A 26,085-nucleotide genomic window follows, 5' to 3' on the forward strand; every position below is an offset into this window, starting at 1 on the left:
GGAAAAAATTAAAAATAAATAGCCAATTCGCCATTTTTTGTCACTACAACTCCACATAAATTTTCTTATAAAAAGTGATCAAAAAGTCAAACATACTTCAAAATGGTATCATTGAAAAGTACAGACACCCCTAAAAAATTAGCCCCGTACACATAACTACCGGTACAAAAAAGTTATAGGCGTCAGAATATAGTTATGCAAAAAAAAAAGTTTTTTTAAAATTTTCTTTCAGTATTAAAACGCAAGAAAAACTCTACATGTGTGGTATCGATGTAACCTGGAGAATGAAGGTAACACATAAATTTTACCACACAGTCAACACCGTAAAAAAATAATAATAATAATACTTGTCCCGCAAACAGTAAGCGCTTATAAGGCTATGTGAACAGAAACATAAAAAAATAAGTTATGACTCTGGGAAGTCGGGGAGTGAAAAATGAAAACACAAAAAAGGAAAATTGCCTAGTCCTGTAAGGGTTAAACGTCACCAGCCAAATGAGACAACAAGCGGACAGGCGTACTGGTAATGTGGAATACCGCCATCCAGTGCTGCTACAAAATTATTTACCAGCATCACAGATTACATACCGTAGCTGGCCCTGTACTGCACCATTTTCACCCATGAAAAAAAAAATGCGGGTGCTGCCCTTATAGATGATCTGGCGGCACACGTTGTCTGCGGTCTGTCAATGTCTCCTGTATACCTTACCGTGCATTTTGTTTGATTCCTGAAATTCTTCATCTTCCATATCGATGGCAGAAGGATCCGCAAAAACCGCTCCAATGTTCTCCTCCAGATACCAGCTTAAGTTTTCATCGAAGACAGTAAACAGCAAGTAGAAATCTTCTTCCGTCCGCACCTGAAAAATCGTAATATTAGGATCAGGACGCAACGTGGTGCGAGTATGATCTGCTTGTAGGAAAGCTGGGTGACAGGCCAATGACAGGCTTAGGGCTCATGCACACACCCGTATATGTTTTGCGATCCGCAAAAAATACGGATGACGTCCGTCTGCAGTCCGTATTTTGCGGAACGGAACAGCTGGCCCCTAATAGAACAGTACTATCTTTGTCCGTTATGCGGACAATAGGACATGTTCTGTTTTTTTGCAGAACGGACAGACGGACATATGGAAACGGAATACACAGTGAGTAACTTCCGTTTATTTTGCTGACCCTTTGAAATAAATGGTTCCGCATACGGTCCGCAAAAAAAAAAACAGAATGGACACGGAAACAGAATACATTCGTGTGCATGAGCCCTTACTAGTCATACAGTAACACATCCGCCGCATGCGTGACTAGGCAGATTTACTAATCGATCTGTCTCATCGGCAGAGCTTCTTCACCTGTGGCGGGCTGTCCACGTGGGTGAAGAAGCGCCCACCTGCCGCCATATTGTCAGGGCTGGACATTTAGTCCAGTCCTGATTATTTCCTGCCAGCACCGCTGCTCCGATTATCAGCGCCAGGGCACAGGCTCGGCTTTGGATCAGCGCCTGCGCAGAAAATTGTCCAGCCCTGTCAATCTGTCGGCAGGTGGGCGCTTCTTCACCGCGGAGACGGATCGATTCGCTCATCTCTAGTCCTGAATCTTTCTAGTCTACTTATGGGGGAATTCATCATTGTAGACATGTTTGAGGCTACCTTTTAGACTGGCGTTGCTTTGCGCACCGGCACCAAACATGAAGATGGCTCTTGGTTTTATTAAACTTGGCGCAATTGTGATGTGAAAGTATGCTGGGGGGTTGCCTGGTGTGGAGATGTGACTTTTTCGCAACTTTTTAAAAAGTTCCATGTCATAAATGAGTCATAAGATTGTCCTGCAATCCCGACCAAGTTTTTACTCCGCTTTTGAAAGTGGCGAACAGGGCTGCGCCACCGATGAGGCCAGGTGAGGCAGCACCAGATAGGGACAAGAGGGGGGCACCGGAAGGGCCATAGGCAATGAGTGATTTCATTGTGGCAAAGGGGTTAGGTTAAGAAATTGGCATGGGGGGGGAGAAATCACCGTTTCAGTTTTCGCCTTAGGCAGCAGAAAGGCTAGGTGCACCCCTGGTGGCGATGCTCATCAAAAGTGGCAAAATTTCACCAAAAGTCGCAAAAAAAAAAATGCGACATCACTTGGCAACATTTTTACTTGGATGTCCCCCTTTGTGTTTCAATGTATCCCTGTTCTCAAGATCTCTGCTTGATGTCAGTTAATGAGAACATTCCCATTTAAATCCAGAAGATGAAAACTGTACAGAGACCTAGTATTTCTCACAGCTGAGTGTTTGCTGCAGTTGTATCCAGTCTGTGAGCTAAACAGTCTGATATCGTTTTCCTGCCCTGGTGCATTGTAACAAACTATCAGGGCAGGAAGGAGGTTTGTGCTGTTGGGTCAAACTAGGAGCAAAGTAACAAACAAGGGGAGTATACGAGTCTTCTACTAATGTATAGGGGGGCATCTCTTAGAGCCCAAATGCCCCAATGGAGAATTTGTAGAGAGAAAATCCTCCTTCTAATAACCTGCAACAGGTTAAGGCCTATTGCACACGACCGTATGGCTTTTTCAGTGTTTTGCGATCCGTTTTTCACGGATCCGTTGTTCCGTTTTTTGTTTCCGTTGTGTTTCCGTTTCTGTTCCGTTTTTCCGTTCCGTTTTTCCGTATGGCAAATACAGTATACAGTAATTTCATAGAAAAAATTGGGCTGGGCATAACATTTTCAATAGATGGATCCGCAAAAAACGGAACGGATACGGAAGACATACGGATGCACTTCCGTATGCATTCCGTTTTTTTGCGGACCCATAGACTTTAATGGAGCCACGGAACGTGATTTGCGGCCAAATATAGGACATGTTCTATGTTAAAACGGAACGGAAAAACGGAAACGGAATGCATACGGAACACATTCCGTTTTTTTTTGCGGACCCATTGAAATCAATGGTTCCGTATACGGACCGTATACGGAACGCAAAAAACGGCCAGTAAACGGGAAAAAAAAACGTCCGTGTGCAATAGGCCTAAAGGGATATTTCGGGAGTGGAATACTGATGACCAATACTCAGGATAGGTTATCAATATCTGATCGGTGGAGGTCCGAACTCCGGGACCCTCACTGATCAGCTGAAGAGGCCACAGCGTTTCAGTGAGTGTTGCAGCCTCCTCACAACATATCAAGCACAGCACCATACATTGTATAGTGGCCGTGCTTGGTATTGCAGCCCAGTTCCATTCACTTGCATGGGACCGAGTTGTGTCTAGGCCATGTGACCAATGATTGTCACTGGCCTAGAAAGAGACCACAGAACCTCTTCATCTCTGATCGGCTGGGGCGTTGTTAGTCGGACCTCCACTGATCTGATGTTGGTGACAGGTCATCAATATTGAACTAACAAAAAAAACCTTCAATGAAACCAACACTATGTAATATATTTTGTTTCAAATTGAATGGGGCCCCCTGCTTTTGACATTTCCTTTTTTATTAGAAGGGTCCACCAACGTTAAGCTAATCACAAGGTGTCCTACTTCTTGGACCTCCAGCAATCAGCTGAAAGCTGTGGGAAAACCCCAGTAGAAAGTGATCAGTTTCCCTGCAGCACCTCCACGGGGGGCATGAGGTATTACACATTTCCCATTGATATCAATAGACTGCCCATGTAATGTGTCCGGAGAGATGTTCTCTGTAGCTGTTCTGGAAAATAAATGAGGGTCCTGAATGGAGAGGGCCTCTCAATTAACTCAGAATTCCCTAACAGGGTACAACCCGATGCTTCCTTTAATGTGGCCAGTAGAGGAGGACCCCTCTCATTTGCATCAACAGCAGGAAAGATTTGGGGTCTCAGATCTTGCCCCATAGAGCAATTTATAAGTGACCTCTGGCAAAGACTAGAGAAGTGTTTCTCAGTGTCCTAAGCCAAGAACCCTCTACTCAAAGGTTTCCTCAAGGCTACCGTCATACACTGTGCATCTTCTTAAGGCCTCTTGCACACAAACATATTTTATTTCCGTTTCCGTTCTGTTTTTGTGGTTTCCGTTTGCGGAACCATTCATTTCAATGGTTCCGCAAAAAAAAGGAAGGTACTCCGTGTGTATTCCGTTTCCGTATTTCCGTTCTGCTAAAAGATAGAACATGTCCTATTATTGTCCGCATAATGGATAAGGATAGTACTGTTCTATTAGAGGCCAGATGTTCCGTTCTGCAAAAAACAGAATGCACACGGATGTCATCCACATTTTTTGCGGACCGCAAAATACAGAAAATTACATACGGTTGCGTGCAAGAGGCCTAAATGTACCGCATGAGGACCCTCTAGATACAGCACATGGCATGGATCCACTGGCCTGGTACTCTTACCACTGGTCTGGTTGAGAACCTAGGGTCTAGAGGACCTATATTGTGGTGACAGGTCCCAGTATATGTCAGGAGAAGAAGCTTGGGAGTCTGGGACAATAAGATGGATCATACATGAAGTTCCCTAAAGACTCATCTGCTATGACAACACTGAACGTTACCATACCTGCATGTTGTTGGGCCTCAGTGACCCTTTTTTGCAGACCACCAGTGGACCCACCAGTCCAGAATTCGTGTCCTTCACTGGGTCAGCTGCTGAGTAGTACAAGTAGGTCAAGCAGTGTGGATCACTATCTGTAGGTCCATCCTTCTCCAAGACATTCCAGGTGTATGTAAATGTCTCTCCAGGGACCACGTGAGCTCCGGCTTTCACAGCGCCCCCTTCCACAAAAACACATAATAGGTCAATTATAGGTTGACCATCATAGGTCTTCATTATTGTAGGGGTTTCCGGTTTTATGTAGATAAAGACCGGTCATTGTAAAGTGAAACCTTCTTTTTGTTTTAATTCTTAGGAATTTAAATATTTCTGCTGGCTGTCAGTGAATAGAAACATTCTTGCTTACTTTCAGAGGTCTATTCCCGTCTGTTGTATGCATATAGTCCTCTGTGTGCTCAATACAAACCTCTCTCTCTCTATGTCCTGATAATTTGCTACAATGTATCAGTGCAGGTAAAAATGTATCAAGATGGAGTCCAGCCTGTTCAGCTCACAGAGCATTGTCTATGCTGGATACGTATGCAGCAAATTCACGTATTAGGTCTGTACAGGTTTTCAGACAGGAATGTTCCGATTCACTGTCAGCAAACAGAGATATTAAAAATGGTTTGTAAATAAAATACGGAGTATATAACAAAGTTGTAGAACGTTTTGGTAGACATCGTAAAAGCCCAAAAAAAATCACTATGAAGGAAAACTCCCAATAGAGAAACGTTAGTTACACCGCTTTCTTATCCCATAAGCTCCCCCAAAAATCTAGGGGTAGTGATGTCGCGAACATAAAATTTTCAGTTCGCGAACAGCGAACGAGAACTTCCGCAAATGTTCGCGAACTGGCGAACCGGGCGAACCGCCATAGACTTCAATAGACAGGCGAATTTTAAAACCCACAGGGACTCTTTCTGGCCACAATAGTGATGAGAAAGTTGTTTCAAGGGGTCTAACACCTGGACTGTGGCATGCCGGAGGGGGATCTATGGCAAAACTCCCATGGAAAATTACGTAGTGGACGCAGAGTCGGGTTTTAATCCATAAAGGGCATAAATCAACTAACATTCCTAAATTGTTTGGAATAACGTGCTTTAAAACATCCAGTGTGTGTATACGATCAGGTATGATGTTGTATCGATCAGGTAGTGTAAGGGTTACGCCCGCATCACAGACATTGACAGACCAAACTCCCCTTTTAATGCACCGCAAACAGTTCATTTGCACAACCGCAAACTCCCCATTTGCACAAGGTTGGATACCAAGCTAGCCACGTCCCGGTGATGTCATTGAAGGTTTCTTCCTCCACCCAGCCACGTACAACACCAAGGGTCCCCGAAAGGTCAATTGAATTGATTTTTCGAACGGGGAGATGGTTAAAAAAACGCTGGCTCCCTCCCCTTTGTTTTTATCCACGGTGACTGCGTCTGCGCCGTGCAATTTACTGTCACACCCGATATGAGTGGTATTTTCTGTAGTACTATTCTCATCAGTTTAATCCCTCTAACGTCCCCAATCTGGGTGCCATTTATTGAATAGATTTTTCGAACGGGGAGATGGTATCAGTGGTTGGCACTGGCAGTGGGCACACTACAGTCAGTAGAAGCGGGCCTGACACACACTGGCAGCAGGCAAGCAACTGAAATTACACTAAAGTGTAAAAATTAAATGCCTTATTTATCGGCAAGCTACTGTGCCACCCGGTATCAGTGGTTGGCACTGGCAGTGGGCACACTACAGTCAGTTGAAGTCGGCCTGACACACACTAGCAGCAGGCAAGCAGCTGAAATTACACTAAAGTGTAAAAATTAAATGCCTTTTTTATGCAAAGTCCTGTGCCAGCCGGTATGAGTGGTGGGCACTGGCAGTGGGCACACTACAGTCAGTGGAAGTCAGCCTGACACACACTGGCAGGCAACTAACCTTAGATTAAAGTGTAAAAATTAAGTGCCTTTTTTTAAGCAAAGTCCTGTGCCACACGGAATGACAGGGGTGAGCACTGGCAGTGGGCACACTACAGTCTGTGGGCCTGCAGCTCCTCACACACAGGCAGGCCAGGCAACTGCAATATGTATATAAAGGAAAAAAAAAAAGCAGACTAATGTTGCAGCCCTAAAAAGGGCTTTTTGGGGTGCTGTCAGGACGCTGTCCTTACAGCAGAGATCAGATGAGTCTTTCAGGACTGGAGTGGACACTGAATTCACTAGCCTAGCTATCGATTTCCCAATTAAATCAGCAGCAGTTACAGTCTCCCTCCTCTCACTAAGACTGCAGCTTCAGAATGAATCTAAAATGGATGCTGTGCAGGAGGTGGGAGGGTCTGGGAGGGAGGGTATGCTGCTGATTGGCTGGAATGTGTCTGCTGACTGTGAGGTACAGGGTCAAAGTTTGCTCAATGATGATGTATAGGGGGCGGACCGAACATCGCATGTGTTCGCCCGGCAGAGGCGAACGCGAACAAGCTATGTTCGCCGGGAACTGTTCGCCGTCGGATAGTTCGGGCCATCTCTATCTAGGGGCTGCCCAGGAAGCTCAGCATTTGAAAAGCATACTCATAGAACCATTTTATTTTGTTCCCAAGTGACCACCATCCTGTACGTTCTGCAGTGGACACAATAACACACCACTAGGGGGTCCACTAGTAAATGTCTACAAGAGATCTGTAGAAATGCATACTACTCAACGAAAAGCCAACAGATTTTACTCCCAACCCCTATACACATGCATGCTCGGTCAAGCATGTATGTGTTCTCCATGGGAACAGGGGTAGAATCTGCTTCCAGACTGTTGGAAACTAACACATCCATTTTTTTCTTTCTCCAAAAATTTGCAGGTTGGGGACAGTTGGGACACCTTCACACACCTTAGATGGTCTGCCGATCCTGCCAAAATCGGTGGGTTCTGGTCATGTCCATCAAATTTACTACTTTAGATATTATTCTATAGGGTCTCATGCTGGTGAACGTCCTATTACATTTTACACGATTGAGATAACATACCATCTACATAAGGTGCTCCCTCCGAATCTTTGCTGAAGGACAGACCGTGAGGCATCACGCTATAGTTCCTGTCCGCCTGATTGGCAAAAACAACCACAACGGTATCACCCACTTCCGCTTTGATGACTGGACCTAAAAAAAAATAAAAAATTACAAAAACATCAACTAGTTGGTCATCGGGTTATATTTTTTAACTACAATCAGCAGGGAATATGCCGAGTGGTCCTCTGCAAACCTTCAGCTGGAGCCTTCAATTCTCAACTGGTTTTTGGAACCCAAATACGGAATACGCGAAGGAAGGCGCTGTACAGGAGATCAGCTATAGGAATGACTCCCACCGAGCATGACAGAAGCATGGTCCCTATTGTAGTCAATGGGGACTCGGTGGTGCGCTGCATTATTCGGCTATGCTAGATACTGGGAACTCTGCCGGAACAGCCTGCTGGATTTCTAGATGTAATCTTATTTTTACATCATTTTTTATATATTTTTGCCAGTTCATTAAAAGACCTCTGGGAGACACAAACTTTTTTTTATTGTAGACATTTTTTCCTTTTTAGTTTTTTTTTTTATTTGTATTTTATTATATTTTTATTTAATCTTTATCCTTTTTTATTTTTTCATATATTATTGCTAGATAATATGTCCCCCAAGAGTTCACTGAAAGACCTCTGGGAGACACTGACCCTTTTTTTTTTATCGTGCATTTTTTCCTTTTTACGTTTTCTTTTATTTGTATTTTATTTTAAATCATTTTTGTTATCCTTTTTTTATTTTTATTTTTTCGTATATTATTGCTCCATAATATGTCCCCCAAGAAGTCATTGAAAGACCTCTGGAGGACGCAGACACTTTCTTTTTTTGTATTTTGCATTATTTCCACTGTAACTGGGGGCATTGTACACAAGTCAAGCTGATCGGGGTCTGCTAAGAGACTATACAGAATATGGAGCTGGAAACAGACAGCTCTGTGCGCCGCGTAGTGGCCGTGCATGGGTACTGCAGCTCAGCTCCTAAAGTGAATGGGAACTGAGCTGCAGTACATTGGCGCTGGAAACTTTCTGCATCGGTTCCATACACTCTGTGGCTACCCAAAACAGCTGATCGGTGGGCTGCTGGGTGTCGTATTCCCACCGATCTGATGTTGATTACCTATCCTAAGGCTAGGTCATCATCAGTGTCCGTAAACTGGAGAACCCTTTTAATTGTATAACAAATCTTTATAGGGTTTGAAGCGTTGCCTGCAGTCACCACTAGACGGAGCCAAGGAGCCTACTGCTTGCAGTTTTATTATTATTGCGCACTGGCTATGTACAAATACTATGCAATAAGCTCCCCCTAGTGGTGTTGCAAGAAACCAGAATTTTATCATTTGACTCTCTGCCTATGCAGGGAATTCGGAAAACCCTTTTTAATAAAAAAAAAATTATGGTGTAGGATAGTTTATCTTAAAGGATCTAGAAATGAAATACACCTGTTCATACCCAGTACTCCAAGATGCTCCTCCGCTTTAGACTGCGTCTTCTTATTACTAAACGATTCATCTGTATATTCTGTGTAATGCACCTTCCAATAGGAGCCTCCAATCCTATCATCGCCCTTTGCAAAAAAAGTTGCAGAATGGCTGTAAAACACAAATGTGTATAATAAATGTTCATGGAAGTGCGATATATCATTTCACGCAAGTATTTTGGTCGGATTGGCTAAAATGAAAGATAATTTTGTCATCTTGCAAGGTGCAAAAAACATACACGACCGAAATGAGACCTCAAATCACATTTTCTTTCTGCCAGCAGATGGCGCTTTGTCCATAAACACAAGTGCTTTGTTTAATGTGAACAGCACACCATGTGGTCAAGTGAGGTACTACACGTAAAATGCATTGTTTCAAGGCAAAATATTATCATGGTCGTTATGATACATTGAACAATGCAAAGTGATATAATCTGAAATGTTTAAAATAAATAAATAGTCTTACCTGTCCGGATCATCTAAAGTCTTGTGTGTAAACGTGTCCAAATTACTTGGTGCATAATTCCACAGAACTTTCTCAGCAGCAATAAAGTATTTTCGCACGTAACCGGATGTCAAAACTGCAGGATGGCGTCCACAGGATCCAACATTGTAAAGCCCCATCATTCCAGCTATAGAAATATATAAGAAATGATTAAGCATAGAAATTCAGATCTATTTAGATTTATTTTTATTTTTATGGCAGACATTCAAGTCAAATCACATTACCGGCCACTGATTATATCTAAATCTCCTTCACATAAAGTGTTAAATTCCAAAATACTGAGCTTGCTGAATACTGTTTCATGACTGAGCTCTATGCATACACAGTATACAGTTAGCTCCTAAGCTCCCTCTAGTGGTGACTGCAGGCAGTTTATCATTTAACTTTATGTCTATGCAGGTTTGGAGCTCTGTATCGGAAAAAAAACAGAGCTCCAACCAATATAAGATACGTGAAAATGCTTAAGGCTAAAGCCTCATTCCCTCTCTGAATATATAGTGCCCATATAATTCCATGATTAGTTATATCAGTGTCACATCTGTGACAGGTCCCAGAAGGTCTGAAAGATTATCTGCTCATTAGTGATCTGACAGCCTCTTTTGGTTTCACTTTGTCTGTGTGTTGCCGGTATGTCCACACCTCCTGTTCAGGTGTGGATCATGTGACCTTTACCTCGCCCTATTTAGTCTGACTTTACCCATCACTCCTTGCTTGGGATAGCTTCATTTGGTCTTGGAAGATCTGGAGTGTGGTTCCTGTTGAAGTCCTGTTCATCCTTCATCCTCTGAAGTTAAGTGTTCCGCTTGTCATGTTTTGTATTGCCCCCCCCCCCCCCCCACTCTGCTTGAACCCCTAGATGCTGGGCAGCAAGAATTCCTTTCCTCCCCAGCGCCCCCACAGGGAAAATGAAGCATTGCACATTTGGGCATTAAATCAGTGGGCTGTCTGTGTCATTTACAGGCACGAAGGGTCGATCTTTGTAGCTGCTCTCTGCAAATAGATGAGCCTCTATACAGGTACACTGTGGTCTAGAAATAATCTGACATGAAAAAATAGTCCAATATTGGATTAATTGAACAACAAGATAGATAGATAGATATTAGATAGATTAGGGTACTTTCACACTAGTGTTATCCTTTTCCGGCATTGAGTTCTGTCACAGGGGCTCAATACCGGAAAAAAACTGATCAGTTTTATCCCAATGCATTCTGAATGGAGACTAATCCGTTCAGGATGCATCAGGATGTCTTCAGTTCAGTCACTCTTACGGTATTTGGCCGGAGAAAATACCGCAGCACGCTGCAGTATTTTCTTCATCCAAAATTCAGGAACACTTGCCGGAATGCCGGATCCGGCATTATTTTCCATTGAAATGCATTAATGCCGGATCCGGCACCAAGTGTTCCGGCAAAACGGATCCAGTTTTCTGGTCTGTGCATGTGCAGACCTTTAAAAATGCAAAATAAAATAAATACCGGATCCGTTTTTCCAGATAACACCGGAGAGAAGGATCAGGTGTTTCAATGCATTTGCAGATGCGGATCCGAGTGTGAAAGTACTCTTAGATAAATAGAGAGATAGATAGATAGATGATAACTAGATATAAGAAATAAATATATAGATAATTAGATAGATATAGAGTAGGTCCTGTCTGTTAGAAGCCACCTTGTCGTTGGTAGATGGGCAGGACATATTCTTGATCAAAAATATGTGCAAAGAGTTTTTGCTCTTCATATAGTAAATACACTCACCTAAAGAATTATTAGGAACACCTGTTCTATTTCTCATTAATGCAATTATCTAGTCAACCAATCACATGGCAGTTGCTTCAATGCATTTAGGGGGGTGGTCCTGGTCAAGACAATCTCCTGAACTCCAAACTGAATGTCAGAATGGGAAAGAAATGTGATTTAAAAGGGATTCTGTCACCAGTTTTTTACCCCCCCATTTAAAAATATGTTTGTTCATTGAGCTCTAGCGATTCCTAATGTGGTCTTATAAGCGAAATCTGCAGGCTAATTTTGTCTAAAAAACATTAAAACTAACCTGTCATTCATCTCACAAATGTGCCCAAGGGGATGCTCATGTCTTCCAGATGCCGCCCGCACCCGCCGCCGTTCGTGCCCAGCTCCTCCTTTGCTGTCATCAGCGCCGCCTCAGAATCCTTTGCTACGCCTCCGGCTCTCCCTCACTCCCCCCTCCTTCTTCTCTAACATCCCGCGCGTGCGCACAGGCCTCTGACAGGCTGGCGCCAGTGTTCAGGTCATCGGTAGGTTGAGCGAAGTGCCGGCGCATGTGCACTTCGCTCCATGAAGCCGAACGGAGAAGTCCGCACGGGCGCATCAGGCACAGGCCTGTGCGCACGCGCGGGATGTTAGAGAAGAAGGAGGGGGGAGTGAGGGAGAGCCGGAGGCGTAGCAAAGGATTCTGAGGCGGCGCTGATGACAGCAAAGGAGGAGCTGGGCACGAACGGCGGCGGGTGCGGGCGGCATCTGGAAGACATGAGCATCCCCTTGGGCACATTTGTGAGATGAATGACAGGTTAGTTTTAATGTTTTTTAGACAAAATTAGCCTTCAGATTTCGCTTATAAGACCACATTAGGAATCGCTAGAGCTCCATGAACATAAACATATTTTTAAATGGGGGGGTAAAAAACTGGTGACAGAATCCCTTTAAGCAATTTTGAGCGTGGCATGGTTGTTGGTGCCAGACGGGCCGGTCTGAGTATTTCACAATCTGCTCAGTTACTGGGATTTTCACGCACAACCATTTCTAGGGTTTACAAAGAATGGTGTGAAAAGGGAAAAACATCCAGTATGCGGCAGTCCTGTGGGCAAAAATGCCTTGTGGATGCTAGAGGTCAGAGGAGAATGGGCCGACTGATTCAAGCTGATAGAAGAGCAACGTTGACTGAAATAACCACTCGTTACAACCGAGGTATGCAGCAAAGCATTTGTGAAGCCACAACACGCACAACCTTGAGGCGGATGGGCTACAACAGCAGAAGACCCCGCCGGGTACCACTCATCTCCACTACAAATAGGAAAAAGAGGCTACAATTTGCCCGAGCTCACCAAATTGGACTGTTGAAGACCGGAAAAATGGTTTCTTGAACATGACAATGAGTTCACTGTACTAAAATTGCCCCCACAGTCACCAGATCTCAACCCAATAGAGCATCTTTGGGATGTGGTGGAACGGGAGCTTCGTGCCCTGGATGTGCATCCCTCAAATCTCCATCAACTGCAAGATGCTATCCTATCAATATGGGCCAACATTTCTAAAGAATGCTATCAGCACCTTGTTGAATCAATGCCACGTAGAATTAAGGCAGTTCTGAAGGCAAAAGGGGGTCCAACACCGTATTAGTATGGTGTTCCTAATAATTCTTTAGGTGAGTGTATAGCAGCAATGCATTTTACATTTTCATGTATATTTGACCTATGTCTTTGTGCATTAAGCAGAGTGCTGATACTTGTAGTTCTACGCATTGTGTTGCAGCTAAGGTAGCTTGAACCTGTATCCCTTTTTTATATACAGTACAAACCAAAAGTTTGGACACACCTTCTCATTCAAAGAGTTTTCTTTATTTTCATGACTATGAAGGCATCAAAACTATGAAGTAACACATGTGGAATTATATACATAACAAACAAGTGTGAAACAACTGAAAATATGTCATATTCTAGGTTCTTCAAAGTAGCCACCTTTTGCTTTGATTACTGCTTTGCACACTCTTGGCATTCTCTTGATGAGCTTCAAGAGGTAGTCCCCTGAAATGGTCTTCACTTCACAGGTGTGCCCTGTCAGGTTTAATAAGTGGGATTTCTTGCCTTATAAATGGGGTTGGGACCATCAGTGGCGTTGAGGAGAAGTCAGGTGGATACACAGCTGATAGTCCTACTGAATAGACTGTTAGAATTTGTATTATGGCAAGAAAAAAGGAGAGTGATGGGGTGCTGCGCCAGATGACCTGGCCTCCACAGTCACCGGACCTGAACCCAATCGAGATGGTTTGGGGTGAGCCGGACCGCAGAGTGAAGGCAAAAGGGCCAACAAGTGCTAAGCATCTCTGGGAACTCCTTCAAGACTGTTGGAAGACCATTTCAGGGGACTACCTCTTGAAGCTCATCAAGAGAATGCCAAGAGTGTGCAAAGCAGTAATCAAAGCAAAAGGTGGCTACTTTGAAGAACCTAGAATATGACATATTTTCAGTTGTTTCACACTTGTTTGTTATGTATATAATTCCACATGTGTTAATTCATAGTTTTGATGCCTTCATAGTCATGAAAATAAAGAAAACTCTTTGAATGAGAAGGTGTGTCCAAACTTTTGGTCTGTACTGTATATTTTGGAGGTGCTAGTTTAATTCTCTTTTGTGTTAGTTAGATAGATAGATAGATAGATAGATAGATAGATAGATAGATAGATAGATAGATAGATAAAGAAAAAGATGATCAGTAGCACTCTGTAGGAATGCCAGGTGCAAATCCCAAAAGTTCCTGGACAAGGAGCAATGTAATAGAAATAGCGAAAAATGGGCAGCACTCCGGTCTTGTGATGAAATATCGGTGATGTTTATTCACACCCAAAAGCAATGCAGCATTTCAGCTCTCTCAATGGAGCCTTTTTGACAAAGGCTCCATTGAGAGAGCTGAAATGCTGCATTGCTTTTGGGTGTGAATAAACATCACCGATATTTCATCACAAGACCGGAGTGCTGCCCATTTTTCGCTATTTCTAGATAGATAGATAGATATGAGATAAATAGATAGATAGATAAATATGAGATAGATGGATAGATACAGGGCCGGTGCTACCTTAAGGCAGACCAAGCGGCTGCCTTAAGGCGCACCCTGGGGGAGGGCAGAAAAATGAACCTTCTTTTTTTTTTTTTAAATCACTTACTTGTGAGTTGCACCGCAGCGCCGCCGGCCGCCCGCCCCAGCCTGCGTGCGCCGTGTGACCCCGGCCCTCACTCACAGAGCGGCACATGCCCGGCAGCACGGCAACACGGTCACGGGGTTAGGCCAGGGATGTGTGACTGGCGACTGACTGTCTGTGAGTCTGACTCACACACAGCCAGATTGCCGTAGCAGCAGGAAAGGTGGGTAGGAGATCACTGATGAGCGCACTAGCGCCAGAGTCCACGGCATAAATGTGTTTTAAAAAAATTATTAAACAAATAACAATCATAAATGGAGGGGGGGGGGGGGGATGGTGACCGTGACATGATGGGAGTAGGGACAATGTCTGTAGTCTGTGACATGGGGATGAGTCCAGGGCTGGCCGGGGGGTGATGTGCCATGGGGGGGGGGGGGGGACTGAAATGTGACACAATAGGGGGTAATGATGTGATCATGATGTGACACGAAGGGGGTGATGTGACATGGTTTGGAGGGGGAGAAATGTGACATGGAGGGCTGATGTGACATAGGTGATTTGACATGGAGAGGGAGAAATGAGACATTGAGGGGGTAAAATGTGACATGGAGGGGGAGAAATGTGACATGGAGGGGGAGAAATGTGACATGGGGGAGAAATGTGACATGGGGGTGATGTAAAAAGGAGGGGGAGAAATGTGACATGGAGGGCTGATGTGACATGGAGGGGGAGAAATGTGACATAGGGGGGTGATTTGACATGGAGGGGGAGAAATGTGACATGGGGGGCATGATGGCTGACATGGGGCATGATGGCTGACATGGGGGGCTGATGGATGGGGCTGATGGCTGACATGGGGGGCTAATGGCTGACATGGGGACATGGTGGCTGACAGGGGGGGCTAATGGATGGGAGCTGATGTCTGACATGGGGGGTCTGATCTGAGGTCTGATTAACATTGGGGGTCTGATTGGGGCTGTGATCTGAGGTCTGATTAACATTGGGGGTCTGATTGCTGGTCTGACCTGAGGTGTAATGAAAAATATTTTTTTATTATTATCCTCCTCTAAAACCTAGGTGCGTCTTAGAGGGCGAAAAATACGGTCCTCAAACCAGCGATTGTCTGAAGCAGAGAGAAGATACCAGGACCACACAGAGGAGAAGCCAGCTGCTGCAGACGGGACCAGGGGAGCAGCAGGGGCTAAACAGAAAATATGTTATTTTCTGGTTAGCCTATAAAGGTATCACTGCCATAATACTTGGATTTATTAACACAAAGGTATTCACCGTCCCGGGCTTACAGTAATGAGTCTATGTTAACCTCCTCGTCTACGACACCCAATTAGTGCAGATAAAGGAGAAGTAGACAGCTGTCAATTTTGATGATTCAGCACTTTCCCAGCCTGGCTCTGGTTTATGACTCCGGGCTGTGACCATTGTTCCTCTTGTGCTGTGTCATGGAGCATGATGAGGGTTATGGTATCAATGGTGTTAACGTCTAAAGAGTTTATTATTTCTGTTATGGATTACTCTGCAGATATAAAGGTCAGCAGCAGGAATGTTCTCCTGACACACCGCCATTGTACAGAGCACCCCCCACCTGGTGCTACCCTGCCAGGACTGAAATGCAGTAGCACCGACTGACACATTCAGAGGAACACTCCTTTAATGCTCTATGTAGAATTTAGATCCTGAGGGTGGGACATGATACAGAGTCGATCCCCGTGTCAGTCTCTGCCCCCTCGGGCCATGCACACATGCACTGCCTCTGATTACAAGCATTAGACTGTCAGGAGGGACGTCACTATAGGGGGCTCAGAGGTTGTAGTCTGAGAAGGTCTGAGTCCAAACGTTCCCTCTGCCCCATATGGGGAGACCAGCACCATTAAAGGAGTTGTCCCAAGACTTAAACTCATCCCTGTGAGTAGGGAATAAGTGATCATGGGGGTTTGACCACTGGGACACCACTAATAACAAGACTGGGAATCCTGTATCCCCAGTTTGAATGACATGCAGCGTCCCACAGCAAAACATTGGTACACTGCAAAACAGGGGTTAAAATGTATTGTTTTGTGTGTTAAATGCATTCTTGTATATATGAATGCACAATGTATTAATAGGCCATATTTGCACCCATCAACCACTAGGTGGAGCTTTTTATCTTCCCTATAGTAAGTTAGCGTCTGGACAGCAAAGAGAGCAGATCCAAAATGTAGTGCTGACACAAAAGCCACCCCTGAACCTACGTACCAGCCAAGGCAAGGCCAGGATGAACTTTACCTGGAGAAGCACGCCAAAAGAGAGAGAGAGATGCAGAGTAGAAGCTCTGTAGGCATAAGGGGGGAGATTTATCAAACTGGTGTAAAGTAGAATTGGCATGGTTGCCCTTAGCAACTAACTAGATTCCACATTTCATTTTCCAAAAGAGCTGTGAAAAATTAAAAGGTGGAATCTGATTAGTTGCTATGGGTAACTAAGCCAGTTTTATTTTACACCAGTTTGATAAATCCCCCCCAGGTGTCTAAAGAGTACCTATTGGCTATACAGCATATGTCTTAAGGAGTTTTCTTCCAGGGCCTGAACATGCACTGGAACAGATTGAACATCTGTGTAAAAGAATATCCACATCCCACAGAGTAAGGCCTCTTTCAGACGGGCGTTGCGGGAAAATGTGCGGGTGCGTTACGGGAACACCCGCGATTTTTCAGCGCGAGTGCAAAACATTGTTATGCGTTTTGCACTCGCGTGAGAAAAATCGAGCATGTTTGGTACCCAAACCGGCTTGGGTTAGGTGTTCTGTAGATTGTATTATTTCCCCTTATAACATAGTTATAAGGGAAAATAATAGCATTCTGAATACAGAATGCATAGTAAAATAGCGCTGGAGGGGTTAAAAAATTAAATTATTTAACTCACCTTAGTCCACTTGATCGCGATGCCCGGCATCTCCTTCTCTCTCCTTTACTGGACAGGACCTGTGGTGAGCATTCATTACAGGTCAAGGACCTGTGGTGACGTCACTCCGGTCATCACATAATCCATCACCATGGTAAAAGATCATGTGATGGATCATGTGATGACCGGAGTGACGTCACCACAGGTCCTTGACCTGTAATGAATGCTCACCACAGGTCCTGTTCAGTAAAGGAGACAGAAGGAGATGCCGGGCATCGCGATCAAGTGGACTAAGGTGAGGTAAATTATTATTTTATTTTTTTTAACCCCTCCAGCGCTATTTTACTATGCATTCTGTATTCAGAATGCTATTATTTTCCCTTATAACCATGTTATAAGGGAAAATAATAATGATCGGGTCTCCATCTCCATCGTCTCCTAGCAACTGTGCGTGAAAATCACACCGCATCCGCACTTGCTTGCGGATGCTTGCGATTTTCACGCAGCCCCATTCACTTCTATGGGGCCTGCGTTGCGTGAAAAACGCACAAAGAGGAGCATGCTGCAATTTTCACGCAACGCACAAGTGATGCGTGAAAATCACCGCTCATGTGCACAGCCCCATAGAAATGAATGGGTCGGTATTCAGTGCGGGTGCAATGCGTTCAACTCACGCATCGCATCCGCGCGGAATACTCGCCCGTGTGAAAGGGGCCTAAAGTTAAGCAACCTGTTGAAAAAATGTACAGAGCATAGTCTGACATTTAAGGTCTACCCTGAGGTTGCACTGCAGAGAGAAAGTGTTGTACCCCATGCCTGGATGCTTATGTCGAAGTCATCTAGACAGAGAAGTGCAGTGTAAGGAAGACTGCTTTAAAAGAAACATCTTGGACTCTACCTGTGCAGCCGCATCACCTGTAAGAACTGTGAGTGTGACACCTTCCAGTCCATTCCATGCTGAGAACTATAAATGATGTGCTTCAACTTAATCCTTCAGTAAATTACCACTAACTACTACTACTAAATATTACTCATACTACTATTAATAATACCTTTACTACTATTATTACTACTATCATTACTAATACTATTATTGCAACTATTACTACTACTAGTTCTACTACCACTATTATGATTACTACTACAACTACTTCAACTATTACTAATACTACCATTACTACTACCACTACTACTATTTCTAATACTACTGCTACCACTAATACTACTATTACTACTACTACCACCACCATTACTACTGCTATTATTACTAATATTACTATTACTACTACTACTACTACTATTTCTATTACTACTGTTACCACTAATACTACTATTACTATTACTACTACTACCACTATTACTACTACTACTATTATTGATTGCTACTATTTTTACTTTTACTACTACTGTCGCTACCACTGCTACTATTACTACTACTACTACCAATGCTACTATTTCTATTACTACTACCACTATTACCATTGCTACTGTTATTACTACTACCACCATTACTAATTTTACTACTATTACTACTTCTACCACCATTACTAATATTATTACTATGATTACTACTACTAATGAAATTATTACCTATTATAGACATTCTCACAGATGAACTCTTGGTTTCTATTACAGTTCTAAGACTTGGGGAGTCGCTACCCCTGCCCTGTGTACCCCCAGATCTCTGGGCCTCATTCATCCCTGGATCCACACTGTAGTCGCTGTCCTTGCTGCATACTTTCATACTTTGTGCTGATATTATTAATGCTGAATTTTATATAAGAGAGCTGTACATCGGCCAATAACCTGCAGTACAGTCGTGGCCAAAAGTTTTGAGAATTACATAAATATTGGAAATTGGAAAAGTTGCTGCTTAAGTTTTTATAATAGCAATTTGCATATACTCCAGAATGTTATGAAGAGTGATCAGATGAATTGCATAGTCCTTCTTTGCCATGAAAATTAACTTAATCCCAAAAAAACCTTTCCACTGCATTTCATTGCTGTCATTAAAGGACCTGCTGAGATCATTTCAGTAATCGTCTTGTTAACTCAGGTGAGAATGTTGACGAGCACAAGGCTGGAGATCATTATGTCAGGCTGATTGGGTTAAAATGGCAGACTTGACATGTTAAAAGGAGGGTGATGCTTGAAATCATTGTTCTTCCATTGTTAACCATGGTGACCTGCAAAGAAATGCGTGCAGCCATCATTGCGTTGCATAAAAATGGCTTCACAGGCAAGGATATTGTGGCTACTAAGATTGCACCTCAATCAACAATTTATAGGATCATCAAGAACTTCAAGGAAAGATTTTCAATTCTTGTTAAGAAGGCTTCAGGGCGTCCAAGAAAGTCCAGCAAGCGCCAGGATCGTCTCCTAAAGAGGATTCAGCTGCGGGATCGGAGTGCCACCAGTGCAGAGCTTGCTCAGGAATGGCAGCAGGCAGGTGTGAGCGCATCTGCACGCACAGTGAGGTGAAGGCTTTTGGAAGATGGCCTGGTGTCAAGAAGGGCAGCAAAGAAGCCACTTCTCTCCAAAAAAAACATCAGGGACAGATTGATCTTCTGCAGAAAGTATGGTGAATGGACTGCTGAGGACTGGGGCAAAGTCATATTCTCCGATGAAGCCTCTTTCCGATTGTTTGGGGCATCTGGAAAAAGACTTGTCCGGTGAAGAAAAGGTGAGCGCTACCATCAGTCCTGTATCATGCCAACAGTAAAGCATCCTGAGACCATTCATGTGTGGGGTTGCTTCTCATCCAAGGGAGTGGGCTCACTCACAATTTTGCCCAAAAACACAGCCATGAATAAAGAATGGTACCAAAACACCCTCCAACAGCAACTTCTTCCAACAATCCAACAACAGTTTGGTGAAGAACAATGCATTTTCCAGCACGATGGAGCACCGTGCCATAAGGCAAAAGTGATAACTAAGTGGCTCGGGGACCAAAACGTTGAAATTTTGGGTCCATGGCCTGGAAACTCCCCAGATCTTAATCCCATTGAGAACTTGTGGTCAATCCTCAAGAGGCGGGTAGACAAACAAAAACCCACTAATTCTGACAAACTCCAAGAAGTGATTATGAAAGAATGGGTTGCTATCAGTCAGGAATTGGCCCAGAAGTTGATTGAGAGCATGCCCAGTCGGATTGCAGAGGTCCTGAAAAAGAAGGGCCAACACTGCAAATACTGACTCTTTGCATAAATGTCATGTAATTGTCGATAAAAGCCTTTGAAAGGTATGAAGTGCGTGTAATTATATTTCACTACATCACAGAAACAACTGAAACAAAGATCTAAATGCAGTTTAGCAGCAAACTGTGTGAAAACGAATATTTGTGTCATTCTCAAAACTTTTGGGCACGACTGTACATTCTGTCTCCACCGCAATCAGCAGGAGGATTTATTCCTTTATGAGTATAGAAAGTACATTTTCAGGTTAGTATAACTGCATATTCCTCGCCACCGCATGTTATCCTATGGGTCTGAAAGTTATCTATCCCTGCCTTCTGTTCTGCTGAGAAATGTATATTCTGCAGCAAAAATAATGTTGTGTTGCAGATTTTTCAATGGAAAATTGATTCTGCAGTGTAAAACGTGCAAATTTTGTTGCAAATTTTTCTGCAGCGTTTTCCGCCGCAGAATCAGTTTTCCATTGAAATGAATAGAGATACTGTATTCTCATACTGGAAATCAACAACAAAATCTGCACCATAAGGGCGTATTTTGTGTCCATTTCCGTTCCGTTTATTTTTGCCGCCCATATGTCGAACCCTTCAATTCAATGGGTCTGCAACAAAACGGAAATGACTCCATATGCATTCTGTATCCGTATGTCCGTTCTGCAAAAAAATAGAACATGTCCTATTCTTGTCCGTTTTGCGGACAAGGACAGGCATTGTTACAATGGATCCGCAAAAAAAAGTCACACAGATGTCATACGTTTTTTGTTTTTTTTTGCAGATCTGCATTTTGTGGACCCCAAAATACATACAGTCATGTGCATGAGCCCTAGTACTTCTAACAGCTGCGAAGGGGACACACTTGTATCCGGTATAAACAATCCTACGTGTGATACATTCTGGATTCAGACTGATGTATTTCATCTGCACTGATACATTGTAGCAAATTATCAGGACAGCAGAGATTTTGGCTACTGATTTGTAACTCAGACAAATCACCTAGGCTGTATAAATGTGGCAAATTCAATATTAAGAGAAGGTTTATCCAGTATAGAAAAAAAAATCACGACTCTGCTTTCTTCCAGAAACAGCGCCACGCCTGTCTTTGGGTTGTATCTGGTACTGCAGCTCAGGCTCATTGAAGTCAAAGGAGCGGATCTGCAATGCTCCATACAACATGTGGACAGGTTAAAGGGGTTGCCCCATGAAGACAACTTGTCACCTATCCACAGGATAGGGGATAAGTGTCCGATCAGTGGGGGTCTGACGGCTGGGGCCCCCGCCGATTATGAGAACGGGAGCCCATTCTCCCCCATTTACATGGAGTAGCATAGCGTTCATACGTGCACACCCCATGTCTCTTCAGCTCCATGGCCTAGCGCTTGTACTCGGCGACTTAAATGATTCTTGCACGTTTCCTACTCCTTCCATGTACCACTTTCAGAGGTGCCGTGGGCACCTGACTACTTTGCCTGCAGAACCTGTTAGCCTTGTGCTTACCTTGAATGTGGTCGTTCACTTGACAGCTCAACATCCACGATCCGGGCGTTGATGGCGTCATTTCCACTGTAACAAACGTGGCAGGGAACAGGTTGATGACATCGGTTCTGTGTCCCTGGTTGGTGACTGTGTGACCATAGAAGAACGCAGAGTGGATATCCACTTCATTACCCATTCCAAACAAGTGCCAGGACACCGACTCTCCGAGGCACATGTCCACAGCCGGAAGGTTCCCGTAGAGAAAGCCGTTAAGAGCTGGAAATAAATAGACATACATCATGAAAACCATATGCACGCGGCGGTTTGCTGTCCGTCCTGGGATGCGGAGCAAAATGGGTCCACCATGACCCACAATGCAAGTCAATGGGGACTGATCCGTTTTCTCTGACACAATAGAAAAGGGATCAGTCCCCCATTGACTTTCAGTGGAGTTCATGACGGATCCGCCTTGGCTATGTTAGAGATAATACAACCGGATCCGTTCATAACGGATGCAGACGGTTGTATTATCAGTAACGGAAGTGTTTTTGCTGAACCCTGCCGAATCCAGCGAAAAAACGCTAATGTGAAAGTAGCCCGAGAGTTGTTTTTTTAGATGGAAACAAAAGTACTGCATGCAGTACTTTTTTTCCTGTCTAAAAAACGGAAATGGATGACAACTGATGCAACAGGATCCTTTTTTTTTTTTTAACAGGATCCTGTTATTTTTTTCTCTGTCTTCTTCTGACAGATCAGAAGAACGTAAAGCTAAACGGTGATGTGACTGCACCTTTAAGCGATCAGAGGTCCTCCAAAGAAAGAGACACCCATTGTAACTGCTCTCCACTGTGGCCAAGATGGGAGGATCATCTTGAGGATTATCTTCTTTTTTTTATTTTATTTTTTAACAATTTTTATTGTTTTATATGCGAATAAACTTCATTGTTGCATAAACATATTACACAAGATGTAGTATTAAAGGTAGTTACAAATGAAGACCATAATGATGCATACTTAACATCAATAAACATAACTTACAATAAAGCAGTAAATAAGGCACTAATCAGAACCTGAAGAGAGAGAATAGTGGTAGTCAGGGGAACTGTCTAAACCTCTTCCAAGGGGCCCATATCGAGAGAAAGGTGGATCTAGTACGTTGCTCCCAATGGGAGATCTCTTCTAGCCTGTAAATCTGGTCTACCTTATTGGTCCAATGCTCTATGGATGGTACTTCAGGAGAGAGCCAAAAAGTAGGCAAAAGCACTCTAGCAGCAGCTAACATTAGGCAATATAGAAAAGCTCTATGAGTACCCACTCCCCTGAGCAGAGGATTATCTTCTAAGGCCTCATGCACACAACTACGCCGTCTTTTGCGGTCCGCAGATTCAGGATCTGCAAAACACTTTTGCCACCCATATTAGAAATACTTATTCTTGTCCACAAAACAGACAAGAATAGGACATGTTCAATTTCTTTTTGTAGGGCAACGGAATGGCACAACGGATGCGGACAGCACATGGAGTGCTGCTCTCGCATCTTTTGCTGCCCCATTAAAGTGAATGGGTCCGCATCCAAGACGCATTTCTGCGGAACGGGAGCTGAACCATTCATTAGTTCTGTTCCGCTGCTCCACAAAAAAGATAGAGCCAGTCCTATTCTTGTCTGCAATTGCGGACAAGAATAGGCATTTTCTATCATAGGGCCGGCCATGTGCGGTCCGCAAAATGCAGAACGCACACAGCCAATATCCGTGTTTTGCAGATGCGCAATATGAGAGCTTCAAAACACTACGGTCGTCTGAATGAGCCCCAGTAGTAAGGTACTGTATATGAAAAATATGTTCTTGAAACTGAAAAAAAATGTAAAAATTTGTCTTGGTCCTTCAGCCCAAGGTTGTTTCTAATTGTTATGGATGAAACCCCAAAGCCACAAAACACTGATACATTTATGATTTGTTTGTTCTTTTTGTAACATCTTGGGGACACTTACCGTGCATCTGGTTGCTCTCCTGAAAGTCTTCGTTGTCCACATCTACCGTGTCGGGCTCGGAGCAGTATAGCTGAATATTCTCCTCCAAGTACCAGCTGATATTTTCATCAACCACGTAGAACATCAGCACAAAGTCTTTATCAACGTCCACCCGTTTCAGCGAACTGTCCAACGTTCCTGGAGTATGGCGACACGGCAATTATAATGAGGTTCATGGATTCTTGAATGAAGCCAGATCCCTCAACATGTGCAGAAAATGTGATGATAAATATTAGTTGGTAGATATCTCCAATAGCTTAATGACCATCATTTGACGTATCTAAGCCACTTAGCTCACCGCTATACACATAAGCGAACACATACACGATCCGACTAAGCAAGCCATTACTGTTCCTCCCAGATAATGAGGTGAAGAGCTATATATGCATACAGTGATCACCTCCGCTGTATGGGGATGAGTGATAGCTACTGCCATCGCTCGTCCTCTTACAGATTCATTATTTCTGGGCAGCAGATCGCTGTTTACACCGCATGATTTGTCTGCCTTCACACCAGTGGCAGCCTTCTCTCTGCCTACGACACATAGTTTTATTCCGGCCGCCTCTCGGCATGTTTGCCGTGCTGCAGCCGGACCTCCGACCCGCCCCCAACAGTTAAGCTACCTGTTGCCCGCGCTTGGCAGCAGGAGGGAAAGAGGGAGCCCGGCGCCCACGCCCGCGGGTAGGGACAGCAGCGCCGGCACGGACCGCTGGGCTAACAGGCGTGTCCATTCTGCTGCTGCTCTCTCCCTATCACAGCTCAGAAGGAAGTTGAAGGATGAAACTGAGCATGTGCGGCCATCTCTATGAGCCGGACTAAGAAATAAGAAAAAAACAAACAGCAGGTGGCGCTGTACAGATACATATTATTAAATACCTCGGCGACTATGCTACATTTTTAATTACATTCAATTACAAAAGTATTACAGATCCAGGTGCTGGTTTGAAAACTGGAGAATATTTTTTGTGGGACAACCCCTTTAAGCTGATCAGAGAGTTTCCCACTGCTAGAACCCCCAGCAATCAGCTGAAATCTGTATAATCATGTGTAAGGTTTTTTTTGGAGACATACTGTAAAGAAGCTGTTCGCAGAATACGTATTCATTTGATATCTGAAGTGTATGGCTTAAAGGTGGCCATGTACATTAGACAGAAGTGGTTGAAGATTGGACTGCAGTTGAACAAACGATCATCGGGAGACAGAGACATAAATATTATAATCCGGATTGGCCTTCACCTTGTACACATTTAGTGGAACTGGGCTATACATGAAAGACCTAATTTCAAACACAACTAACTTTTTTACAGACGATGAAGAACTGTCACTGGTCACCTAAAACAATTGTTTCGGTAGAAATCTTCCATTTTGTTTAACTTTAGACTAATGTGTATGGGCACCTTAAGATATCCAATGATGAAGCAAAGATGGTCCCTCCATTGTCATTCAGTGAGTGACGTAAAAACTTTGAGGCACTGCTAAAATAAACGCCTCACTTGTAATGACAGAACACATTTCTCACCATATACAGTATAGGCTCCATAATATGTACCTTTCTTACAAGTCAGCAGGGCCCCTATCAATCCACTTGCTATATCTCTAGGAGCATCGATATGGGAGTGATAGATCCAGGTCAGACAGTTGGGGTCTTCAGGGGTTGGGGCATATTCCTGTTTGACAATCCAAGTATAGGTGTGATGTCCACCAGGAGGAACTGCGTCATCCCGTTTGTCAGATTTGCTGGTTCCATCTGGATAAAAAGCTCCTATAATATAGAATACATAACCAGTTTATTCAAAATTACACAGTATGGTCTAAAAAGACATCTGTCCAACAAGTCATACAATCATCAGCAAGCAGTGACGGGTTTATCCTTGCTGATCCAGAAGGCAACAAACCGTACATAGTATGAACCAATTTACCTTAAAGAGAAAACATCATTGCTATCCCCACATGTTGATCATTTATATGAAGTTGGGGCAGTAGGGACTTTCTTTAGGTAAAGCTTCCTGATATATCAGTGTATTGCAGTTATATACAAATATGCTCCT

The 26,085-nt window shown here is 43.7% G+C and overlaps 1 protein-coding gene across 1 annotated transcript in view; it reads right to left on the minus strand.

Moving 5' to 3' along the window:
* Positions 1 to 26,085, minus strand: part of HEPHL1 (hephaestin like 1) — an 87,460-nt gene that overhangs the window by 26,752 nt on the left and 34,623 nt on the right. The window contains 8 exon segments of the mRNA XM_040426327.1: positions 710 to 860; positions 4,507 to 4,721; positions 7,548 to 7,679; positions 9,032 to 9,171; positions 9,526 to 9,691; positions 22,031 to 22,285; positions 23,999 to 24,175; positions 25,587 to 25,799. Of these exon segments, the coding sequence (XP_040282261.1) occupies positions 710 to 860; positions 4,507 to 4,721; positions 7,548 to 7,679; positions 9,032 to 9,171; positions 9,526 to 9,691; positions 22,031 to 22,285; positions 23,999 to 24,175; positions 25,587 to 25,799 (1,449 nt within the window).

This window comes from Bufo bufo, chromosome 3, assembly GCF_905171765.1.
Source record: "Bufo bufo chromosome 3, aBufBuf1.1, whole genome shotgun sequence".
Classification (NCBI taxonomy): Eukaryota; Metazoa; Chordata; class Amphibia; order Anura; family Bufonidae; genus Bufo; species Bufo bufo.